The sequence below is a fragment of the Sphaerodactylus townsendi genome, linkage group LG05, assembly GCF_021028975.2.
Source record: "Sphaerodactylus townsendi isolate TG3544 linkage group LG05, MPM_Stown_v2.3, whole genome shotgun sequence".
Classification (NCBI taxonomy): domain Eukaryota; kingdom Metazoa; phylum Chordata; class Lepidosauria; order Squamata; family Sphaerodactylidae; genus Sphaerodactylus; species Sphaerodactylus townsendi.
This window is the reverse complement of record NC_059429.1, coordinates 88,623,031-88,648,835: the sequence shown is the minus strand read 5'-3', so window position 1 is coordinate 88,648,835 and position 25,805 is coordinate 88,623,031. Positions and strand designations below refer to the sequence as shown.

Genomic DNA, 25,805 nt, shown 5'->3' with positions numbered 1-25,805 from the left:
ACATACTCACTTTACAAAGTACAGCTGCCTTTATTATTTTTCTAAAATAATTTGTGCATACATTAGCCCAAATCCTCCACCACAGGGGAAATGAATCCCTTTAGATACAATTTCATACTCCTCTCTTCAGTCGCAGTCGTGCTCAGACCATGCACTGCACTACTTTTTAGCTTTAGCATTTAGGGACGCAAGTGGCACTGGTGAAACCAGTTCTTAAGGCAGGCATGCATATTTGGTGTTTTTAAAAAATTAAAACTTTGTAATCAGGGTAAACATTTTTCATGCCAGGCTTTGTTTTGCATTATACCAGTTTAATGTTTTCTTCTTTTGAATAAGTGCTGTGTATTTGTTGTGGAAAGAGGTGTGCATTTACCCCCTGTGAGAATAGGCAACCTGCAAGAAGATGGCAAGGAGCTATGTAGAGTTTTGAAACCGTAGCAGCAGCTGATGGAAATCCTACTGCATCTCATCCCTGCCCCACTTCTGAAACTTTCAGCCCCATCTAAAGAGGGGGGAGGTCAAATCTGCTGCTGGAGGCAGCACAGGGCCATGCTGGTGGACTTGCCCTCCTGGGAGAACTTGCAGAGAGGGGGGGATCTACAGGCAGACGGCCAGCGAGGGCTTCCATGTTCAGTGTTCCTGCGTACCTGTCGGTGTAGCAGGGGCGTCCAGAGGTGTGGCTGGGGGAGGAGCTGACACCAGTTGGCTTCCATCCAGCCTTTGCCTCAACAATGCCAGCACCCAGGGCTTTGGACTTAACACCACATTTTCAGTGGCCTAATTTTCAGTGGCCTAATTTTCAGCCTAATGGAGGCTTTCCAGCCGCAAGGAAGGTGTTTTTTTTTTTGTCTCCCCATGCCACAAAAAAGCCCTCTTGGGAGCAGTGGGGTGAAGTGGCTGCAGCACCATGTCCAGACACCAGGCCCTTTGGATGGGACTGCCCGCCAAGACATGCCTGGACATGTACAGACATTCATTGTCTACACGTTTGTGACAGCATAGTGTTCAAATACAGAGGCAGAACTGGGAAGATGCATGTTCAAATCCGCTTTCTGTTATGAAGCTCATGGGCAAACTGGACAAGGCAAATCTGTACTTATTTAACTGCTTATTTTTTCTGTTCTATTAATTTCCAACTGTATATTTAAATATATATAAATGTTCATGGGAATGATTTTACCACAAGACAGTTGATTTATTAGATTTTTCAAATTGTCTTTGTACACTTCCCAGGAAGCAAGTCCTAAACTCAGTAGGATTCAGTTCTGAATAAATACAGTCATGGCACACATTCTTAAACTGCTGCCATTGTGTTCAATCTAAAAATAAATTCAGTCAACAACATATTCTGGACAGAGTTCTACCAAGCAACCATGTCTCTTAGGATTAAATAAGCTTGCTTAATGATAATGAAGGGGTTCATAGTACTGCTTCGTGAAAGACAGTGCATAATTCATGTTAAGGAACTGAAAATGTAGGGTGGCTATCATGTTAGATGTACAAATAGCCACCATGCACTGATGTTAACCCTAGCTTAACTACAAACCTAAAGTTACTGTTCTTAAAACGGCGAGGGGGGAGGAATCCTCTTTTGTCTGTCAACAGACATTTTTACTCAGTAGTGCATTTCATTATCCAGTCAAGGGCATTAAAACAACCCCAAACTATATATGCTTATTTCTTTGAAAGGTTATACTGGCCATCCAGAGAAAGCGACTGACTTCAGGAAGATCAACTCAGCATATGTGAAAATACATATCACTTTATATTTCACAGCTGGGATCTTTTTTTTACAGTAAGTAACTTCATCTCCTTATGATATGAGCATCTAAATGGGTAACCTACTGTACAGAAGCGCATACTTTGATTCAAAGAAAATCCATCTTAAGTGACTCATGCTAGATTTTCCTTTCCATCAAAGATTTAAAAAGCACTCAGGATTGCTTAGCACACAGCTCCTGCAGGCTAAAACTGAACAGTGACAACTGGGGAATGCTATGACAGAATTCTAGGATGTCCAATTCCATAAGCACTCAAGACTGGAGCTCACGTTCAGCAACAGGCTAAAATCTCAGCTATGTGCAGCACACACCAAGGAAGGCAACTTGCGAAGAGAAGATATACGTAGGACCACTGACAGGAGATGTAGGAGTGGGGCGATTGGGGGCTGGCACAGAAATTACCAAGGAGTTCAGCACAATGAACATCTCAATCCATGAAACTGGAAGATCAGAATTAAGAGTTCAAAACATCAATTCAAGCAATGCAATCCACCAAGCAATCAAGATTCAAGCAATGCAATCCATCAACGCATCAATATGAAACTTTACCTACAACCATCAATTTAGTTTACTATACTCAAGAGCAACACTTGCAAGACCTATTAGCTTCAACAGACTTACATGTAATCAAAATCATTTTTAGGGCCACATATTGAGAAGCATAGTGGAACTGCAGAGAGTGGAATACACCTCAAAAACCTTACTACATATACAGAATTCTCCCATACAGCTCTTTGGATCCAAGCTCTTGGTTATCAACTGGTCTATGTATATTCTGCTCAATGTACCTGGGTTCAAGATGTGGTTTTAAAACTAGTAGTCCAGCAACCTTGCTGAAGCTAAGCAACAGTGGCCTTTCTCAGGATCCAAAGAGAAACTTAAGTATACTGTCTTGTGTTCTATGGTAGACATTTTATTAAATTACTAAATGAAAGTTATCCACCAAGGTAACTAGTATCCTACACCAAATATAACAGAACTCAGTATCAAGCCAAATCATGCAAAATTGTAGACGTTGTTTTATTCATAATATATTCTGCTTTGGCTAATGAATGATAGGGGCAAATATGTATTGTGTTCCCACTTCTGTACGTAGACATATGCGCACATACATACACATTTTTCAGAGTTCATCAGATATTGCCTGCATACTTTTAGGATTACCTTTGTTCAGTTTTGGTTTTTTTAAAGCTTGTTTCTAGTCACAGTCTGGCTATAAACAATGAGTAATCACCTGATTGAATAACAAATTGAGTGACTTGCAGATTTAAAATCTGCAGTCCCCTGCATAAACACTTAACTGTATAGAAAGCGAATGAATGAAAACTTGTTTAAATATAATTAAATACTTAATCCGTAATTAGTTCAATGTTAGAAGCATCTCTTCTAAACCAGCTGTTAAGAGAAATGAATGTAGGTAATAGCTTAATTAAATTTTGATTAAATGAAACAAGAACACATTAATTCATTTTAAATGTGTTCATTTATAAGTATGCCATCTCATGCTATAGAAACTACCCATTTTAAAATCTCAACTTTAAAATGTAAAAACTGGCAATTCCAAAGAGCTCTTTCACAAAGATTATTTCATCACACTATTCCTTATTTACAATACTTTGTTCATGTTAATAAACCTGATCATAATGTTAAAAACACAAAACTAGCAAATATTTGAGTTTTTAATCTATTTTTAACACTGGCAACATATTGAAAATCCTGAATTACATGAGATAGAGTTAAAGTAAACAAGGGATATTACCTGTCCTTTTAATCAGTGCTTTTCCCAATAAATCTCTTTAGAAATTTAAAAACTGTTCAACTTTTCTATAACCAGGGCCCACTTTTAACCCCAGGGTTCAGGACACACAATGCATCAGTCATGTGACAGGAAGCAGAAGTTGAATTATGAACTCACCAGGAGCCTTCATACTGTCAGAATGTGAAATACTTCAAGACTGGAGAGGCATGTTTTTGAACCTGACTGTGCTAAAGGGGAGTGTTTTCCTCCTTGCCTTGCTACACTACTGCTCCTCTCAAGGTACACACACTGAAAGGCAGAAGGTGTGGAACTCTTGCTCTCTAAACTTGCAAACTAGCATACATCCTTCTAAATCCCATCAGAACATGACAACTCCATAGGGATTCATAACCCTTCTTTAAGTTGCCACCACTATTCTCAATGCTTCTCTGAAAAGTTACACCCTGTTGTAAACAGTGAACATTTACTTATTCCAAACATGCAAAATACTTCTTCTTTATGATAGGGTTTAAATTCAACATCAGTGAAATTTGGTACAAACAAATTACCATGCTAATTGAAATCTTTCCAATCCTTTCGGGGGAGAATTCTCTCATAGAACGAAACTTGTTAAGTGCACATTAAAGAATTATCCCATTTGAAACTGCTCTTTGAGCCAACGGTACTATTTCACATTTACCTAGGTGTACTTACCTATCTGACCAACACAGAGAAAGACAATTCATCCTTGCTTTGCCCTCCACACTTCCTGAGGAAGAAGCAGTATGATTTTGGGTGGGTGGGCAAAGTAAGGTAGCAGAGAAACCCCATTCTGCCAGTTTCATTCTCTTGGATCTGACTAGAGAGGGAGAGAGTGAGCATTTAATCTATATGCAGTATCGGATGCAATATTTAAAAACTAAATATAACAGTTTGGATTTTACCTATATTTTTCAATTGCAGGGTATGTGTGCTTAGAAGCTTCCCCTTCCAACTGCAAACCCACCATTACTCCCACAGGCAGGATTTCAGTGGGCATGGAAGGTTGCAGCAGGCAAGAAAAATCAGACACTCCAAATACCTTTCACAAGCAGAAAACATATTCAGGACTCCAACCAATATTAACTCATGTTCTGATTTCCCATTTCAATAAATAGGAAGTGCAGCTCCAGAGAAATCAATGCCTAACCTAGATAATCTATGATGCCTCAGTTACAAAATGACTATAAAGACTGCAGAATCATTCTAGATTTAACTCTTAATTCCATAATACTATTAATTACATGCAGGGGATCTCTGCCTCTAATCTTTTAGCTCAAAGCTCCCAGTGCACAAACAGCCTTTTGCTTATCCTTTCGGGGGAGAAGATGTTGCTGAGATCATCACGTATGAAGCTTTTCAATCAAAGGGCAGAGGGGAGAGTGGCAGAAGCTATAGAGAGGCTTCAGCTTTTAAAAGAGTCAGTGCTGGTTTAAACAGAGCAATTAATCTGAAGAAAAACATATGGCTTGCTATTATAAAGTCTGATAAGGGCTTTATTTAAGGAGTTTGCTCCAGTTTTCCAAGGGGTCTGGATTTCACACCTGGAAATTTAAAACATGAAAATGAGCCACCCACTGTTACCCATACAAGACATTAACAGATATACCCAACTATTACCACCACAGAATTTCTCTTTAGACAGCTTGTAGATGGCTTGGAAAAATGTAATAGTCTAAGGTTGAGTCAAGAAGGCTGTAAAGAGTCAAAAGAATAACAAGGAGACAGTTATACTGAGCTATGACTGCACTAACACCAATATACTACTGCTTATTTTGCTATGTCAAGTACTAAAGATAGGAAGAACAATGTACAGACCTTAAAATGAGCATCTAAACCACACTGCACAAATATATACAAGAAACATGGTCTAATCAGCTGCAAGTGAAAACTGTGACTACTTTTAAAGCAAGATCAGATGTACTGGGTTCGTTTTTATTTACTGCATCGTGCAGTAAATTAATATTTGATTTAGTGACCATTATTTTAACACACAATGTAGTGACTTGGGAATCAATACAGATTTTATAGGTTTATGGATATGAAGAATGAAAGTGGAAGATAATCATCACTGAGAATTCTTTATGATGAACCATCATAAAGTTGCAGCAACTGTCACTGAAGAACACTGCATAGAAAAAACAAATTTACCCAGATTCTTCCTATAAGCAAGTTGTTTACCTTAAATTTGACTGGTTCTGCAATCACTATCAGTTGACCTGTTAAAAAGTCAGGTGGGTTTCCCAAATTTTGAAACTGTAAACTTTAAACTGATTATTTATGTCAAGATTTAGCATATTTAGTAAACAGGAGATTCCATGTCATATTGTACTGTATAACTTTTCCAGTAGCCAAAAATATTTTGACTGAAATATTTGATTAAGACATTCAGTGAAGCCTATTGCATGCAGTTTATTTGTCATATTCAAACAAATTCAGGTTACTTGGAAATTATTTTATTGGGATATTTGTTAATGTTTTAAGTTATGACAGCTCAATAGTACACACTTCCCTTACATTATTAAATTCTTAAGAATAAAAGGGACTGATAACTGTTAATCTACTGATTTTGGCATGCTCGCTTCAGAGTCCACCATTCACTTGCCCAGTGTGACTGGTGCTATATGAACTTGTGATTCATTTTTTGAAACAGTCCATTATAAAATGTTCCATCCCTCTTCACTGGTTAACTTGAGAGACCTTTAGTTTACCGAGAGACCTTTAGTTTACCATCACCCCTGGAAACACAACATTAAATCAAAATATTTTCCCCCAGTGAATTAATTAAATCCTCCTGAACACAGTCCTATCTATTAAACATCACCAAGGGACACACACCTTCTTCAAGGGACTTGAGATGTCTTTATTTCATAGAAGTTCCCTTCTCTACACAGTCTCCACTGCAAAGGACTGACAGAGCAATGGTCTTTTAACCATAAACCAACTGAAAGGTTTCAACACTTTAGTGAATCTATAATATGACAATTTAAATGTCACAGATGCACCTTACCACTAGTTATATTTGCACATTAAAAATTCAATTTCATAAGGGGACCATATTACAGCCCACATGACTGAGAAGGTAGAATGATTCATTTGAATCATGGCAGTTTGTATAGAACTTTTATATAGTTCTATGGTCACCAATGTATGGAATAATTGTGGCATACCATAAAAAATTCAGGCCCAAACACCCAAGACTCCCAATGCTAGCCTAGTCAAAAGGGCCATTACCAACACTCCATATTACAAGTGCCACTGAAATATGAGTATTCTTAGGATCAAAGTGCAATAGTGACACAAGTATATGCAGCAGCACTGGTGTGTAAGTATCTGGGTAAAAAATTCACTCACTCAAATGCAGTTTTGAGTGAATGTTATAGCTGCAGATAAAGCCATCGCCACATCAGTTACTTATGGACTTGGGGGAAAAGGGAGGGATATTCTGTTTATAGTACAGTATTGCAGCATCCATCACAGTGAAAAGTGAATTTGCTCAATGGGGAGTGGTTCACCCTAGAATAGTCAAACACAGAAAACAGATTCAAAGTTTTAGTTAGACTTCATGGTTTGGCCAGGACTGATGTCTTGAAAATCAAGTCATTAGTGCCAGAATTTCCTCGTGGGAAGAAGCTTGGCTCAGATTAAATTGATGCACCTGCCCATATAAGATGCCTCAAGTATAGGTAAAATTGCTACAAGGCTTAACCAAAAAAAAAAAAAAAGTTTTGTAAGCACCAAAGCAAGCTTGCATATACTTTACCATCAAGTACTTAATCTAGTTTTCTGGGTTTCAGACACTGCTGTACATCATTATATGTTTACTGCACAAAATTTTTGAAACACCCATCTGGATGTTAGTGAATTGTCCAAGGACAATAGAACACTGTCATCTTTCACATTAAATGCTTGGTGTTTCTAGCCTCAAACCATTAGTTTTAATGTTGAGCACTGAAAATTGCACTTGCCCAGCAGTGATGACGTCATTCACTATAACTTAAAGCAACTTACTCTGAAAATCTTTCTGGAGACATTTCTACCTTCAAAAACTAAAGCCAAGCTGTGAATTCAATAAATTTAGGCTGGTGGGATCAGGAAAGAGAACCAAGTGCATTAAACACAGAGTTTAAACACTGGTATCTCCATAGCAAAAATGTACGATTTGTAAAATATATTCATTTGTGGATTAATGAAATGAACAATTTAAATATCCTCACACTGTTTTTCAATAAATCATCTGCTAAGTGAGACTGCTCTTTTGACAAGAGGTTTTTGAGTTTTATTACAATGGCACTATAAAATCCATCTGTTCAACAGCCCATAACCTCATTGAACAAACAAATGTGCTGACCTATCAAAAGTGATGTAACAAGCACCACGTTCCAGCTGAAACTTGATAAATCATAGCCCTTAAAATGCTTATGTTTGGATTCATCTTTTTATACAAGATTTTACTGTTCAATAAAAATTCAATATTTCTTTCTTTTTAAAAAGACATCTACATTTAGTCATCTTACAGGTTTCAAAGAGATCATTAAAAACACAGGGTATGTACTCTGGGAATACAATAATTCTCTATTAGCTGACCAATTTTGGTAGCACAGTACATAGAGGTATACTGGCATTTGAGTCAGACATTAGATTAGCTCTCAGCTTGCTGGCCACCCCAACAACGGGGGGTAATCTGGAACCTATGCCTGGGAAAGAGCTTGTATAATGAGTAATCCGTTTGCCTGATGTTTTATCCACACTGGGTGGCTTAGGTACTCGTTTGCAAATCCAAGGATGTCTCAAAGCTTGGGTAGGAGTCATTCGAGCAGAAGGATCCCAGTTAAGACATTCCTTTAAGAATTCTATAAACAAAGCATCATCACAGCCTTTTAGTGCTGTGACCCAGTCCTTGTTGCCAGGAGCACCACGCATTTTCCCCCTACGTGATCTGCTACCGCTCAGGGTCATTTTTCCATCTGACTGGGTTGTTAGTGTGCAATAACGAGGATGACCTTTTGAGTTGATGAAGTTTTTGGCTCGTTTGGATGCATCCAGAAGCTTCTGTGGTGGCATTCCAAGGAGCTCCATCATGCAAGCTAGCTGGTCACCCTCATCTTCTCCGGGAAAAAGAGGGTAACCAGTCAACAGTTCAACCAGAATACAGCCAAAGCTCCACATGTCTATGGGCATTCCATAACGGCTTCCCAGAATGACTTCAGGGGCTCTGTAGAATCGAGACTGGATATAAGTATAGACTCTTTGGTGCTCAAAACAGCTGGACCCAAAATCAATCACTTTGATTCCACTCCGTCCCTGCTGCTTTAACAGAATATTCTCAGGCTTCAGATCACAGTGTATGATTTTGTTTTTATAAAGAGCCTCCAAACACAGCAGTATAGAGTGGGCAAATTTACGCACAAGCGACACGCTGAAGCCTTGAAACTTGTTTCTTTTAATCAGCTCATACAGGTTCATGCTCAGGAGCTCAAAAGTCATGCATATGTGATTCCGAAAGGTGAAACTCTCCAGCATGTGGATAACATTCATGCTGCCAGTTTTATCCTGTTTTTTGAGATGCTCCAAAATCCTAATTTCTTCTGCTGCTTGGCGATGAAACCGCTTCTCGTTGCGTACCATTTTCAAGGCCAAATGCTGGTGGTGCTTGTGGTCATACACTTTAGCTACTTGGCCAAAACTGCCTTTTCCAATTATTTTAAGTACTTCGTATCGGTAGGCAAGATGGTCATGAGGCACATGAATATAGCTGCCTTGCTCATCGTCATATCCACCATTGTTGGGGCCACCAATGACTCCTTGCCTTTTCTTTGCATTTGGACCCACAAAATAAATTTCAGAAAAGTTAAATATTTCTTGCTGCTCATAGGCTGTTAACTGCTGTTTGTGTTGCTTTAATGCTTGATCTGCAGACTGACCTCCAGTTTTCTGTGCTTTTGATGAGCTGCCGCTAGTTTTGGTGGTGCTGATGTTGTCTAAGCTTTTCTCTTTTGCTGGAGTAGGAAAGGACCTCTCAGAGCCATTTATTCCAGATGACTGGAGAGTACTACTCCTTCGATTGCCGGAGTCTTCAAACAACTGCTCAACTTTGACTTGGCTCCCAGTCAAAGGATAATCCTTCATTGTGCCCTTGTTAGCAGTCACCTATAAGGATGAAAGAAAATGTCTTGAGTATTTCATTCTCATTTTAACAAATACAGCAACAAGGCTATGATTTTCCCTGATGGAATAAACACAAATACACTAATTCTTATTTATTCTGTAAGATATTGTTATTCGATTAACATGCACAAAACACCTATGGAACACCTGTTTATCCATTCCAGTATATGGAAACTGGTAAAGAAATAGTATCAGCCAACAAACTGATGCTGTTCACTTTCTTGCAAGTTCCAACATTGCACAGACACATACAAGGAAGCAAAAATATCACAAATAAGCATGCAGAACAGTGGAATGGCATTTCACTCTGGTTGAGCTTCTGAGTGCTTCTAGACTACACACTGCTGATAGGGGCTATTTTTTGCTGGCTGAACAACAAGTTTTTCTTATCTCCCACCTCCCCAGATATTGGGAACCTTAACTTTGGAAGGGTCTGGATTTTACAATCCAGAATCAGCAGTGTGAGTGAGGCACTGAATTCTTGGAAACAGCCTCCCCCTTATTTTTGTTTTCCATCTTGTTAGTCTTTCTTTTGTTTTCTTTTTTAAATCTCCTTTATTATTCCTATTGTTATTACAGTTAACTTCCTCTTCCTGTAATCTTTTGTTGATAAAAGAAAAATAATTTCAGGGGGGGAAAGCATGCAGAAGACATACACAAGAAGCAGCAGGGTATGATAGAAGCCTCCAGGACAAGAAATACAGACTAGAGTAGTGGTTGAATCTAGAGTTCCAAATAGATTCAAGTGGAATTGTATTTGAATGTATAATTGGGTAAAGTTTATATGTTACCTATAAGAGTATTCTGAATCAGATTTAAGTTCTGCAAATACATATAGATATAAATTCCCCTGTACTAATTAGTGCTTACAAGTTTTCCAAAGCCCCCAAAGGAAAATTTAAATTGGCAATAAAACATCATGAAGTGTTTTATTTCTACTGGATTTTAACATGAAAAAATGTACCTTAATGTAAAATTATATTTCCAGTAGAACCACACACACATTTTTTGTTTTTGGTGCAATGCTGCATGAAACTTGCAACATGCAGTACTATAATGTGCAATAACTGTGAATCATGCAGAAACATGTTTTTCCATTTCAGTCTTTAATCTCAAAATAAAGACAACCAGCCCCTGAAGTTGAAAATAGCAGTAGTTAAGGAAAATTATACAAAAGACTGAAGAAAACTCACAAATGATGCTGGTCCTGTTCATTTACAGCAAGTTGCTGTGATCAGCCAAATAAAGCAGCAGCAAAATACTTTTTTAAAGACATAACCAACTTGTAAATAGTTTAAGACATTGGCTGAGACATTTAGGCTTTTAGAACCTCAACATCTATGTTCTTCCTGATTGCTGTTTAACGGCTATCTGTCTGGAAAATGTAGACAGTACATTTTGAGACACACACCTTTCCAGGAACTCATAGAAAATATGATCCAGAGAATAAGCATTTTAGTAACATATTCTTCGCTGGGCTATGGCTGAACTGCAGAAAAAGAATGACAGACACTGTGAAATTCTAAATCAGAAGGCTGTTCACAGCAAATAAATCCAAATGTCACAAATTCTCTTAAATTAATACAAAAAATTCAGTTGTCAAAAAAAATTCCATTTACTGAAGCATCTGTTTTCCTGTCCCAACAGGAGTCTGAAGTATTTCACAAAGATTCTTCTGCAGTGAAGAAAAATGGTACAAATGCAGAGTATCCAAATGGAAATGAACCCAAACTGAAATTTATTCCTGCATAAAATGTTTATCTGTAACCTAAACTGGAGGGGGGAAAGAGGAATTACCAGCTTAAACACAATATACAACACGGTGTTTAAAAAGGATAGTTGTGATATTAAACAACACAAAGACACACAAGACTGAGTTTCTGATATCAGTTAAATGAGAAAAGAAGAAATAAAAACAAAATAGCTGGTAGATGCCTGGCAAGGCAAGAGAAGGGAAACTTTGGAGCTGCATACCATATGAAGCAGCTGGGTGCCTCCAAGACACACAAAACTATTTCAGACTCCTCCCTGTAAAAAGAGAGTGAGAAACATTCCTGGTCCCAGAACTTAATCTATCCTAAGAGTGGTGGGAACTCTGCCTACATGCTAAGCCACAAGAAAAATATCCAAGAAAAAAGTTTCTAGCTTTCATACTCAGAGAGAAACTTGCCAAGTGTGAGAAAAGCATTTGCTTAAGGTCTTAGAAGCAGACAGAACATGTATAGACACTCAGAGGTCAAGAAATGAAGTTTCTATGCTATAGTAAGGCTCATTCCGCACATGCAGAATAATGCACTTTCAAGCTGCTTTCAGGGCTCTTTGAAGCTGTGCGGAATGGCAAAAACAGTTGTGAAAGCAGCTTGAAAGTGCATTATTTTGCGTGTGCGGAATGAGCCTCTGTTTCTTATCCACCCCCTCCCCTCCCCACTGCCAAACTACAACACAAGGGTTTTTTTCTTTCCCCTCTCATGACTATATTTTGTGAGCACCAGGGTCTCAGGAATCATAACAGCTCAAATTAAACTAGCTTTTATAACGCATGGAGTGCACATTTTATTTCTCAAAGTGCAGAACTGGAAATACTACTTCAGAGTCACCTTTTGGTTGCCTCCTCATTCTTAGGCCGTTTCTGCACAGCCAATTACAGCGTTGTGCTGTCGGTGTTACTGGCAACGCTGCGGCAACGGAGCGTTCGCATGGGCAGGCGCTCCATAGACAGGTAGCGCATTGGCTGAACCCTGGCGCTTCGCACAGCTGCACTTTGCAAACAGCGTTCTTTTTCCCCCAGAGTAGACGTCATGGGCATTCGGCACCAGGATTGGCCAGTGTGGGCCGCCATTGGGGGGGCGGGCTCTGCGGCACCAATTCCTGCTGGGCACTTTGGATGACTGCAGCCGCGGAGCGCAACTGATGAAAAACCTTGCTTATTCAGCGACTTTTGAGTATGCCATTTTGGCCCCGCTTGAGCACTGCCGCATCGTCGGTGCTGCGGCGACAGCCGTGTGAACTCTCCGCCTGTAATGCTGCTTTTACTGTCTTTTAGTGGATTTTTTGGGCCGTGCAGAAACAGCCTTAGGCTCCTTCATCATAGCCATCTACATGATTTAGGAAAGGCTTTTAACCTTCCCTTTGCGTTAATTGTGTGTTAGTGCTTTGATTGTGTGTTCCTGCATTGCAGGGGGTTGGTCTTGATGGCCCTTGGGGTTTCTACCAACTCTATCTGATTCTATGATTCCCAAATACTCTGATATAGTTGTTGCTTCCATTCTCTGCTGTGGAACAACTTTTGATTTAGCTTTTTACCTGCTATGGGACTATACTTCACAATATAGACTTTATTGTGACAGTCATTCTAGAAAGAAATACATTGAGGTCATGTTGAAAAAGCAAACACAGGTTTCTAATGATTTGTTTTTTTAAGCAGAGGTCTAAGATTGGTCAATGAGTTGGATACACACACACACACACACGGTCTTGCAGAAAATCGGCAGATGCTATTAATGCTGGAAAGCTCCATTTCTCTGAATGTCTGGGTTTTGCTTCTGCTTTCCAGCACCCATCAACAATTCCACCCATGAATCCTTGATGCCAATCTTTGCCCAGTTTCTATTACCTACCCATCTCCCTCTGGGAATGAAGTGAAGAGATAAACTATCAGCTTCAACTTCTATAAAATATTAATCTTCCTTTTAGCATCCATCTGGTTCTTATCACAGTGCCCTAAAGACAACTTCTCCCATAAGCAAGCTACCATTAAAAAAAACCTTATAGACAACAAACCTGCTTTGTTCTTGTTCTCCAACCCAGAACTGTCAAGAAGGCATCCAAATGCCAATAGAGTTTGGGAGCCTCATGAGATGCATATTTTAAGGCTACAGTCAGTGTCCAGACTAGCTGACTGCTTAACAGTTAGAGCTAGTCTATCAAACACAAGTGTCGTGCAAATTACTAATAAATTGTCTAAGACTTTGAAAGTGCTTTCAGTATAACAACTGGGGAAGTACGGAAAAATTTAAATATGGCTATTTGTCTCAGCTTAAAAAGAAATGAGCTTATCTACTGCAAGAAGCCTGAAAAATAAGCACCATGGGTAACAGCTTTCAGCACAGACACCACGGATAACAGCAGGCATCTTCCAGGTTATAATCAACTGAGCAGCTAACATTATCAAATATACACTATATATATAAAAAAATGTTTAGATACAATTATATATTAAAAATTCAATAGTTACACTTTTTAAAAACAGGAGTCTTGTGCCCAGCACAAGTTTTCAGGAATGAGTATTTCATGCCTGTGAGGATGTGGAGTCTGGTCCACAGAAACTAATCACAGAATAAAAATGCTTCAGTCTTTAAAGTGCCACAAGACTCCTGCTTGTTTTTACTGCAACAGACTACCAGAGCTAGCCATCAGGAACTTTTTAATAATGGTTGCTTTAATATTATATGACTGGGCATTCCAACTACCTGGCAAACAGTTGGTTGAATGCCTGCCATGTTTTTCCCACAACCTTCACAGAGCAAGATCAAAGCTCTTATGGTAACGGGGAATCCAGGACTCTTTCTCCCTGCCATAAACACCATGTGGAAAATTGTGAGCACAATACGCTCTGCAGATGTAGTCTTTCTACTATCATCGCAACGCATAATTGAGTAAAAGCCTGGCCGGGTTGTGATGATACACTGCCAGTCAATTGCCACATACCAGTGAGGCACGCAACAGTTCCACCACATGTGACATTAGGGTGAGGTGCACAACGCAACATCTCCAACTGCTGAGGTGCGGGACAGCACCGACAATTCACTTCCCACTCCCAGCCAATCACTGTGATGCAATCCCAGCTGCAACACCTCTAATTATTGAGGCATGGGACAGCTTTGGCGATTCACTCTCCGCTCCCACCAAATAAAAGGGGGGGGGGAGGAGAAGAATCAATTGTTGGACCAGAGATGTGGGGGGGGGGGGAGTCTTTCCCTCTTGCCCTCAAGGGCAGTGCAGAGTCTGCACACATGGGGGGAACGACAGAACAGAGAGCAAAAGGGATCTGAGGATGAGAGTGTGTATATGTGGGCGAGAGACAGAAAGAAGCAGATGGAGAGGGAGAACAAAATATCAAACATTGGCCAAGGGGAGAAGTAAGACAGGAGGGACTGTTCCCCTCATTGAACACCCTTAACCCACCAGCAGTTGTCTGTAGCCCATTTTATTTATTCATAAAACGGGCTTTACTACTAGTGCCAGTTGCAAAATCCAAACAATTCTGGGCAAGTTGCAAAATCCAAACGATTCTGAACACTAAAAATTTTAATGCCACCTCCATACCCTTTTATGTTCTAGACGTGCATGCTGTTCTCACACCTTCTACAAATGGGGAATCTAGATGAGCTCCTTAGAATGAGTTCCCCATTTTGTCTCTCTGGGTGACAAAATGCAAATTCATGGGATCCTGCAAAGCACACAGCAAGTGGACAAAGCATAGTTGCCCCTAACAACCTTTCACTGTCATAAACGAACAACCTATCACAGGCTGGTTCTGATATCCAGATAAGCTGTGATACCAAAACCCATGAGTGACTCTGTCTAAGACCTTTGACAGATCAATCCTGACCAGTATTGGAAATATCTGTTATTTTCTGTTATTTTCACTGTCTTGGTTCACTGAAAAAAGCTAAATAATGCTATAAGTTCTAAAACTATGTAACTGCCTCCCCATCATTTTACATGAAATTAGTTTTTAAAATAGTTATTTTTAGCCATCAATACTGTTTTTAGATAATACTGTTTTAGTATTAGGTAAGGTTTGTGATATAAGTTTATCACCATGGATTGACAAAAACACTCAGAAATGGAATCACAATAGCAAATAATATTTTCCTGTATACATTGACTAAAAAAAGTTAAATAATCAGAATACAACCTAAAATTAACAAAGACCCTTGCAGTTTAGTGCAATGTTACTCCGAAGAAAGTGGATACAGACCTTAAACTAACAATATGACCAAAGCCTATTTGGTTTGTTTTATAAGTGGAAGAAATGGTAGCTTAAGGTAATGTTAAGCTTTAGAATTACTATAGTGCAGTAGCACCAGGACCTAGTAACTTTAATCAAGAGTTATCCCTCATCAGTTGTGTCTTTAGTGCTGTACATCTCCTCTGAGCTTTAAACATAAAATTCTGCACAGTTTTAATATTCATCCAATATTCTTGTGATAAATTTATTTATATGCTCTATAAGTGAGCAAATTACTATTTGAAGGTTACAATTATGCCGCATTTTTAGCAGTTCTCAACAACTGTACCACTTTTCCAATGTGTTAATTCTGCTAAACGTGTTGGGTATTATAGAGCAGACTTTGGCTCAGATTAACAGGGAAACTAAAATCCCTCCCCTCTTCCGGCAACTATCTATCAACAAGCTTCACACCTGGTCAGAATTCCAAATCTTGTTGTCTAGCTTTGGTAAACTGACTGAATAGGGACAGCTGGGATGCCAAGGGCTCTCTCGAAAGAAGTCCCAGCTGCATAATGACCACATGACTTTTGGCAGACTGACCCATATCGTAATTTTAACATCAAGTTCCATTTCCAATTGGATGACTTCAGAGCAACCCAGCGCCCTGCTTCCAACACTTTCTCTTCAAAACCCTGAGCCACAATATAATCTGCACTGTTAGCACCCAAGAGAACTGACTGACAGCATAAGTGGTGTTTTGGTCCAGTAGATTTAGAACTTTTTGAAAGCTCCCCATATAGCTTATTCCTGGAAGCATCACTGTTCTCTCAATATTGCTCCACTTAAAGTGCAGCTTTAAGCATGTTTACTCAAAAGTAAGTCCAACAGGACACATTCCTTAGTAAGTGTAGTAATGATAGCAAGATTAGAAACATTTTTAAACCTTACAGTTCAAACTATTTCGTACCTGAAAACAAAAGCGAGGGCTTATTTTACCAACCAACATGACTGGATAATCTGAAAATGGAAGGAATTTTACCTTTTTAAAAAACCTTCTTTATAATGGAAGAAAACTAGCATGCCCACCTAAGTAACTCCAGATTCTTCACACTCATTTGTGGTAAAAAGGCAAGTATGCTCTTCTCTAGTACAATTTCTCTTCCTCGTCTTCCCATCCGCAATTGAGCATGTAAGCCTCCTCTTTTCCAATGCCAACCCATGCACTGAGAAGTGGTGAAGGGAAAAAGAGGCAGATAGGTACATGTTCAGAACCAGAAATATAATCCATGGGAAGAGGAAGGAAATGGTAACTATGATGACAGTTTGATGGAGGAAGGATTATGCAGCAATAATGGGTTCCCTCCTCAGCATCAGGGGGAAGGAGGGGATTTGAGTCTTTGCATGTGCCCCCGTACTTTGGAAAGTACCTCCCAAACTGTTCAACTTGGATGATCCCCTGCTCTTCTCCTGACCTTGGAGCTGGAGAGGACTATCACTGATTTTATGATGTGCTTCAGAACGGCTTGCCTTCAAAATTCAGGAACAAAGTCCTGCCTCCTGGTACACAATAGTGCTGAGGGCAAATTTTGGCTGGGCATCAATCACAAGTGGCCTCTCTCTCCATATAACTAAGAGTTTACACCTTAGGGCAGGTGAATTATATCAATATGATATACGGTCCCCAGAAGCCACCTGGTGGCAATGGGCGTTACTCCTACCTAGGGATACTTAGATCCAGAAAAAAATGGAGAGGGGAAGGGAGAACCAAGGTCTCAATTTTTGCAATGGCAAAACTAGCCGTTTTGAGGAACACTTCAATAATAGGTCAGTTAATTCAATTTTACACACTAAATTTACACACATATGCATACACATAATATGTTCTAAAGGCTGAAAAATAAACTTAGATTTGATAAGAATGTCAGTTTTGTTTAAAAAAATAGTACCTTATAAAACTCATATTTAACAAACTGGTAATGCTTTGTCTGGCATTTCCTTACTTGCAAGCAAAGAAATGCCAGAGAAGCCAAGGGCTGGGGCTGCTGTGGAGATCCAGGAGGTGGTGGGGTGGGGAGGAGGTGACCTAGCTCTTCCTTGCCCACGCCTGCTTTGGAGTTACCACCCTAGACTTATACATGAGCCAATAAGTTTTCCCAGTTTTTGGTGGTAAAATTACGTGCCTCGACATATACACAGGTCAACTTATACATGAGTATATACGGTAGTTCTCAGACAGCGCTGCTGATTTGTGCCTCCTTGTCTACAAGCAGTTTTACTTGTCACTGGCAGCTAGGCAAGTGCCTAGCTGGGAAGATGAACTAGTATCATTCTTAACATCCTACAAGATGTGGCTCTGGTGTGTGTGGTTTTTTTTAAGCAGCTGTTTCTTTACATGTTTCTAATAACATATGAATGTTAATTCTTTTGGCAACAATACTATTTTCTTTCACTTGGTTTTTTTTACGATCCATTTCTTAATAAGTGCTATATCTCTTTGCAAGCTAGACAAAGCGTCTCAGTGGGATTGCAACAATTAAATTCAGCTGTAACCAAAATCTTAATTTGAGACAGTCTTTACATACTTTCCAAAGATTAGGCGAATTCTATTCTGTATGGAATCAGAGGTTGCATGAATAGTTTAATAAGCAAGAGAAGAACTTTTTACACACAATTCTATCACTCAGTCATGTTGAGATTGCTTACTGGAAATCTGTGACTATAAAACAAAGGGAAGAGGAAAGAAATGGATTAGCATGTTTAAAAATGTTTAGAAATTTAAAAACAAACATGCTAGATCAGATTATGTTGAGTGGTTTCCCATAAGAGAGGACATTCAAGTTTGAAAGGTGTTGGGAAGTTTAGATACCCATTTATTTCCTGGCTTTTTTGATGCCTGAATGTCCAGCTAAGGAGGAAAACTCTGTCAGCTAAGGAATGCTACTAGGCACGCTGTCTACCTGGGAAGGACTTGTAAATTCTTTTAACTTGGCTCTCTAGCAAGGACAACTGATTTTCAGCATGAAATTCCTTTCTATGTGTACTTATGTTGGTGACACCTGGGTATCTCCCATGCCAGGAGCTTCTCTCTAGCTAGTAGGGGGAATAACAGAAACACAAAGGTAAGTAAAAAAACACAAAACTTATTCACAACATCGCACTCATTAGAACACAAAGACATGGTAGATTAGTAAAACCACAAACAAAAAAGCTGATTAGGTATCACAAGGTTTCACTGTGCTGTTTACCAATACTTTGATCAAGTTCGATGGATAATTCAGTACAGAAAAAAATACTAGAAAAGATCAGTACAGAACAGTGCTTCACTATTACCTTCCTCATGTGTACAGCTGTACTAATATCCTGCTGGGTTAATGAATCTGTCTTCTGCTTACTTTGTTCTGACAGAATCCAAGCAAGTTGAAACAACTTACATTAGATCTCCCTAGTGAAGGAAGTCCAGAAGGGCTGCAGTCTTCATTTGTTGGATCTGAATACCTCATTTGATCTATTCTCATGTAGGAATCGTACAAGCCATCTCCAAACCTGGCTGAAAATAACAGGATGGTCAATCAAGACAAACTCTAACAATGAACACTAACTTCAAATTATTTCTTTCAATAAGACAGGGATTAAAATACAAATATATCATAGTAAAGGCAAAACTGGTACTGGTAAGACAAGACTACATTGGAAAAGAGGGCCCATCATACATTCACACACAACTTACAGTTATGTTCAATAATAAACATTTTTGTGTGTAGCATTTTAAAGAGAACTATCTTAAATCCAGGGTTATCATTCTTTTGAGAAACTATGGGAGCGTCAGGATTTGATTTTCCAGATTTCTGAAACTGGATTCACCAATCACTTCATTCAAAAGTGTACTTTAGGAAGCAGCATGTAATACTGACAAATGAGTCAATAAATACTAGATAAAACTCCTTTCAAAACAGGCTGACTGTAAATATGAAACATGGCAATTTTCCACAACCACATTCCTACTGACTAGAACAGAAAGAACAAAAATTCCAGAATTATTCCCTACAACAACTTAATATCAGGAATATCAGTCTTATACATGCTTCCTTGGAAATCAACGCCACTGGAATTAGTAGCACTTGTATCTAAGGAACCATACACAGAATGGAGATGTAAAGGTTCTCTTAATAATGTCCAGATCTTTGCCTTTCAAGATCATCTCTGACTAGACATTTGAGTCACATCCTAACCAGCCAACTTTGGCCTATACCCACTACCCCTTCTCTCCCCAAAGTTGAATGAATTAATTTTGATAAATGATGTCATACTCCAGATTATGGTGGTGACCAGTGTTCAAAAAACAACAATACTCAACCCACTCATGGGCTCTCTACTTTTCTAATTATTTTCTGCAAAACCCATGAAAACTAAAAAATACTACGCATAGAAAAAAGGAAGTGTGGGTCAGTCTTATTCAGCAGAGATTCTGGCTTGCTTTTACTTGGATTGCAAGTAAAAGCAAAACCTTTAAATGGGAATTACAGCATCAGAAAGACTGAAAACTGCTTGTCCTACATTAATTGAAAACACAGGAAAAAGAGTGGACCAAGTTGCCAAAGGAAAAAATGTAAAAAATGTCCTTTCCTTATGCAAAATTTGGCAATGGTCTGCAGGAATCCAGCATGCTTCAAGCCTCTTAAAGCCACAGAATAGCTAGTAATAACAGACTATTTCAGCCCAGGGCGTTTTATCCCTTCAGGGCCGTTAAACTTGCCAAGACTAACACAACTACTGTTAGAAACTCCAAGAAAAGGACAATGGAAACCAACGCCGTTTCCTATTGTCAGGCACAGGGCGGCCCCATCAATCCTCTTGACTCGGGCCAGCTTGTCCGTTGAAGTCGGACGCCTGGAGCTTTGTTCTGGCTACTTTTAAAATCTCTCATGTGATGGGAGTTGCGATGCGTCTCCTGGGAAACCGTCCTGGATCTAAGCTCCAGGAAACGTCTCCCGAGGCTCCGTCTGCATTTTTGTCGTTTGACTTCATTCCCAGCTAAGGGAGCGCACGCACATAGCTCTCACCCGGGCTGCAAGCCTAGGCAAATCTACTTACGAGTAAATGCCTCGGAGTACAATGAGGGCTTCCCAAGAGAAAGTGGCGCAGAACCCCCCATTCTGTCCCCTTCCTAGCACGTGGTCCTGAAGCCTCCCGCAAAAGACTTGACACTTCAGGACCAACGCACGTGCTCCCTGCCCAGGATCTGGAACCCTAGTCTCCCCCTCCCCCCCCCCCGCCCTCTTGGCCATGCTGAAGTCCCAGTACGGAGCGTTTCCCACCGCCGTCCTCACAATCGGATGCAAAGAGCAAGAATGTGCAAAGGGGGGGGGGGGAGAGGGAGAGGTGGAAGTCTTTCCCGTTCAAAGCCGAAGACTCGAAGACTTATCCGCTTTCGCTGAAAGCAAAACAGCCACCCTTAGATGAGGACGAGCAGGCACCCAGAGCACAACGTGGATGAGAAGACGCAGTGTGCTCTCCTCCTCCTCCTCCTCCTCGGCGGGCCACACGCACACATGCATCGATACGAAGTCTCTCCTCTTCCGCTGCAAACCAGAACCCCGCCATAACGACGGGGAGGATGAAGTCCAAAAGGCATCCCACCAAGGGCCCCCCGCCCCGCCCCCCCCCCCCGGCCCCGCTACCGCGATGCGCCCAGGCCGAACGGCCGTTACCTGCAGCGAGAGGACCCTCCGGCTTCCTGCTCAGCAGCATCATGGCGGCGGGGGAGCAGTCCGCGGGCCGTACGCCCCATCACCCCACTGCCCAGGCCGATGTGGCTCTCCGGCCCCCCACTTCAGCTCGGGCTGGCCAAGCGGCTCGCCGCTCTCCCCTCCGAAGCTGTGCTCGCGGGCGGGGTCACGGCAGTGCCCGGGGTGCGGTTGCTAAGGGAACGGCTGCTTAGCCACTGTGCGCTTGCGCACTGAAGGGGGAAGGGCGGGAGCGAGGGGGGGGCGCTGCGAGGAGAGGGGGCGGTGTGGGAAGGGGCAGGTCAGCAGCCCACTCCAGCCCTACATGGGAAACGGAAATAAAATTAATTTGCACCAAGAGGTCGGCATGGCTGAAGTAGTGAAGCGGCGCCTCTGAGGATGTGAAGAGCTCATTTTCCACAGTAATATCAGGGTCAGGAACTATGGGAAAACCGTCTCACAGTAGAGGCTTCAAGGTTTGTCGCTGCGCCTTTGTCTGGAGAAGGTTTTCATAGACAGTCCTGTTGTTTGGAACGTCCACATACGCACACACACACCCCGTTTCCGTAATACCACGTAGTGAACGAACGAGCATGATGCCTTGTAAGCCTGCAATCCAACTTGGGACTCAGCTCTGTCAAACTCTATGAGAGTTTCTTCCCAATAAACAAACACAGAAGAGCCACGGCCGGCTACTGGGAAGCACCATTTAATACACGCTGCACATGATTAATCACAGAAAATTGCGCAGAAAAAGTGATAGAAAGGAGCTGTTTTTGTAAAAAGGAACACATCAGGAAGGGTGGGAAAGGAAAAGACGCTTCCCAGTATGCTGGGACCTATTGACCTCTCTCCCATTGCTTTTTTCTACATCCTGAAGGGCAGAGAATTCCATCAGCTTCCAAATTAAACTAAATAAATCTCTTGGGTGCTGTGTGGTTTCCGGGCTGTATGGCCGTGTTCTAGCAGCATTCTCTCCTGACGTTTCGCCTGCATCTGTGGCTGGCATCTTCAGAGGATCTGATGTTGGGAAAGCAAGTGGAGTATATATCTGTTGGAGTGGCCAGGGTGGGTGGAGAAACCTTGTCTATGAGTAACAAAGGCAACCAGGTCAATAGTTGAGGGCATCTGAATAGAATATGGTCATCCTGTGTTAGTGTGGAGCTGGTTTGACACAGTCTTGACCCTAGTATTTTTCAACACTGACAGCCAAGTTCTGTTCATTTTCATAGTTTCTTCCTTCCTATTAAAATTGTCCATGTGCTTATGGATTTCAATTGCTTCTCTGTGTAGTCTGACGTAGTGGCTTTCAGAGTGGTCCAGAATGTCTGTTTTTTCAAATAATATTCTATGTCCAGGTTGGTTTATCATCATGTGTTCTGCTATTGCTGATTTTTTCTGGCTGAAATAGTCTGTAAAAGTGCCTTCTTCTATGTTCTTTTGATACGTGTCTGTGCTAGCCATTGGCGCTGGTGGTTCCTATGTAGGATTCTTGTCCACAGCTGCATGGTATGCGATAGACTCCTGCAGTAGCTAAAGGATCCCTCTTATCCTTTGCTGAACGTAGCATCTGTTGAATTTTCTTAGTGGGTCTGTAGATTGTTTGTAGGTTGTGCTTCTTCATCAGTTTTGAACTGATCAGCACTGATCGCATAGGAAAACACTAACACAGGATGACCATAGACAAAAGAAACAAAGGCTAGGATACTTCTATTCAGATGCTCCCACCAGTGACCTTGCTATCTACAGGGTTACTCCCAGGCTATAGTCTTCATTGTTACTCATACTTCTATTCAGATGCCCTCAACTATTGACCTGGTTGCCTTCTTTGTTACTCACAGACAAGGTTTCTCCACCCACCCTGGCCACTCCAACAGATATATACTCCACTTGCTTTCCCAACATCAGATCCTCTGAAGATGCCAGCCACAGATGCAGGTGAAACGTCAGGAGAGAATGCTGCTAGAACACGGCCATACAGCCCGGAAACCACACAGCACCCAAGTGATTCCGGCCGTGAAAGCCTTCAACAATAAATAAATCTCATCTTCATCTATGATTCCTGTTGTGTTCTGTGATGTAAAGCCGTTTCTCTCCTCCCTGAGAGCCTCTCTCCATTCTCCCATCCTGCCAAGATCTGCTTGAGCCTTCTGCCTGTGGAATCAGCTTCTTTTGGAAAAGGCTGCTTGGCTGTGGGGGTTACAACATCCTCCAAGTGGGACCTAGCGTTCTGTCGGAATCACAAATTATCTTCCAGATGACAGAGAGACCAGTTCTCCTGAAGGAAATGGTAGCTTTGGAGGATAGACTTTTATGTCAGGAGTCCCCAAGGTGGTGCTCATGGTAGCCCCAAATTGGCTTCTGAAGGAGCAGGGATGTAGGTATAGATTTTTTAGGGGGGGGGAGGGGCCACGCCCCCACCCGCCCCAGGGGCATGGGCTCACCTTCCCAAGCCCTGCCCCCAGCCTCAGTGCTTATAAAAGCAGCTCTCTGAGGTCAGGGATGGCAGACTCCCCTGCCCCGCCCCCCCCCCACCAGCTGGGCTCCCAGCTGGCAGCCGGCAGTGCTTTCTGCCCTCCCCTCTGGGCAGAGGCGTAACTAGGGAAAATGGAGTCTAGGGAAAATGGAGTGGGGTCCAAAATCCACCCCCAAACAGAAGAAGAAGAAGAGTTTCGATTTATATCCCCCCTTTCTCTCCTGCAGGAGACTCAAAGGGGCTTACAATCTCCTTGCCCTTCCCCCCTCACAACAAACACCCTGTGAGGTAGGTGGGGCTGAGAGAGCTCCGAGAAGCTGTGACTAGCCTAAGGTCACCCAGCTGGCATGTGTGGGAGTGTACAGGCTAATCTGAATTCCCCAGATAAGCCTCCACAGCTCAGGCGGCAGAGCTGGGAATCAAACCTGGTTCCTCCAGATTAGATACATGAGCTCTTAACCTCCTACGCCACTGCTGCTCCTGGATTTTCAATGGTGTTTAAACTAGGGAGCCCAGATTCTCTTTTTAAATCCACCTTGAAGGGAGAATCTGGGGTCCCCAGTTAAAACAACATTGACAGTGATGCTGTTTGGGGGTGGATTATCCCCCATTCTGAGACAGCATCACTTTCAATGTTTAAACTGGGGACCTCAGATCAGTGGTGGGATTCAAACAATGTAACAACCGGTTCCGGTTGTGGAATTCAAATAATTTAACAACAGATTGTTTACAAGCACCATTTTAACAACCAGTTCTGCCGAAGTGGTGTGAACCTGCTGAATCCCACCACTGGCTCAGATTCTCCCTTTAAATCCATGCCGAAGGGGGGGGGGTTTAAAAGGAGAATCTGGGGAAATTTGCGGGGGGGGGGTGCCTGCTGTCAGGGGTGCAATTGTTAAGCTAGCAGCACCAAACTTTCAGGGTATCTTGTTTGGTGAAGTTTGGTTCAGGGGGTCCAAAGTTATGGACCCTCAAAGGTGTAGCCCCCATATCGTATTAGCACCGGTTGGAAACAATGGGGGATGGGGGCACCCCCTTTGGGAGTCCATAACTTTGGACCACCTGAACCAAACCTCAACAAACGTGGGTGGTATCATCAGGAGAGTCTCCCAAAATAGAGAGTCTCCCTGAAATTTTGGTGCTGCTAGCAGCTAGCCTAAAAACTGTGCCCCCTGCAGGCCAAAAACTAAAAAACACTTTAAAATACAAAAAACCACTAAGGGGGGGGGGCAGAGCTTTGGACATGTTGGGGGGGGGGGTTAAACCCAGGAACCCCCCTTACCTACGTCCTTGTCAGAAGGAGGCAGAGCCAGTCATTAAACGATTGCCAGAGTGTAACTTCAGTAATACAATATAGATCCTTGAGTTGTGGTGGCAGCTGCCAAAGCAACATTTTTAAAAATCTGCACAGCCAATCAAACCTGCTATAGTCTATCAGAAGCCTTGCTTGGCAAAAGCCTTACTTGGCCTGCCTGCTTGTTAAAAACACTTGGGGAACACCAGAACAAGCGTTGGAGGACAGCACAACACCCATGGGCACCAGGTTCAGAACCCCTAATCCAGTGTCGGCGAACCTTTTCGAGACCGAGTGCCCAAACTGCCACCCAAAACCCACTTATTTATTGCAAAGTGCCAACACGGCTATTTAACCTGAATACTGAGGTTTTAGTTTTAAAAAAACCAGTTGGATCAGAGGCATGCGTTACTCGGGAGCAAGCTTGGTGGTTGTCAGTGGCTTTGCTTTGAAGAAACCGTGCAACTCTCCCAATGGGTGAATCACGACCCTAGGAGGGTTTACTCAGAAGCAGCCCCCATTGCCAGCTACTGAGCTTACTCCCAGGTAAAGGATCGCACTTTAGTTCTTCGCGTGAAAATCAGTGGGGTTTAACAGCGCTTAACAGGGTTACCTACACTGCTTCCCCAA

General features: G+C 41.6%; 1 protein-coding gene across 6 annotated transcripts; it reads right to left on the bottom strand.

Annotated features, from left to right (window-relative positions):
• Window positions 1-5,036: 5,036 nt before the first annotated feature.
• DYRK3 (dual specificity tyrosine phosphorylation regulated kinase 3) lies at window positions 5,037-21,600 on the bottom strand. Of its 6 annotated transcripts, none has more exons than XM_048497215.1 (3): window positions 21,391-21,600; window positions 19,114-19,225; window positions 5,037-9,708 (listed from the first exon to the last, which is right to left on the bottom strand). In XM_048497215.1, the coding sequence occupies exons 1-3, from the start codon at window positions 21,468-21,470 to the stop codon at window positions 8,137-8,139; spliced, it is 1,764 nt and encodes a 587-aa protein (XP_048353172.1). In that variant the 5' UTR covers window positions 21,471-21,600; the 3' UTR covers window positions 5,037-8,136. The 6 variants fall into 6 exon arrangements, with proteins under 6 accessions (XP_048353172.1, XP_048353173.1, XP_048353175.1 ...); XM_048497216.1 differs by having other exon boundaries at window positions 19,114-19,229; window positions 21,391-21,585; XM_048497218.1 differs by lacking the exon at window positions 21,391-21,600 and adding an exon at window positions 11,138-11,215 and having other exon boundaries at window positions 19,114-19,229.
• Between the last annotated feature and the right edge of the window lie 4,205 nt (window positions 21,601-25,805).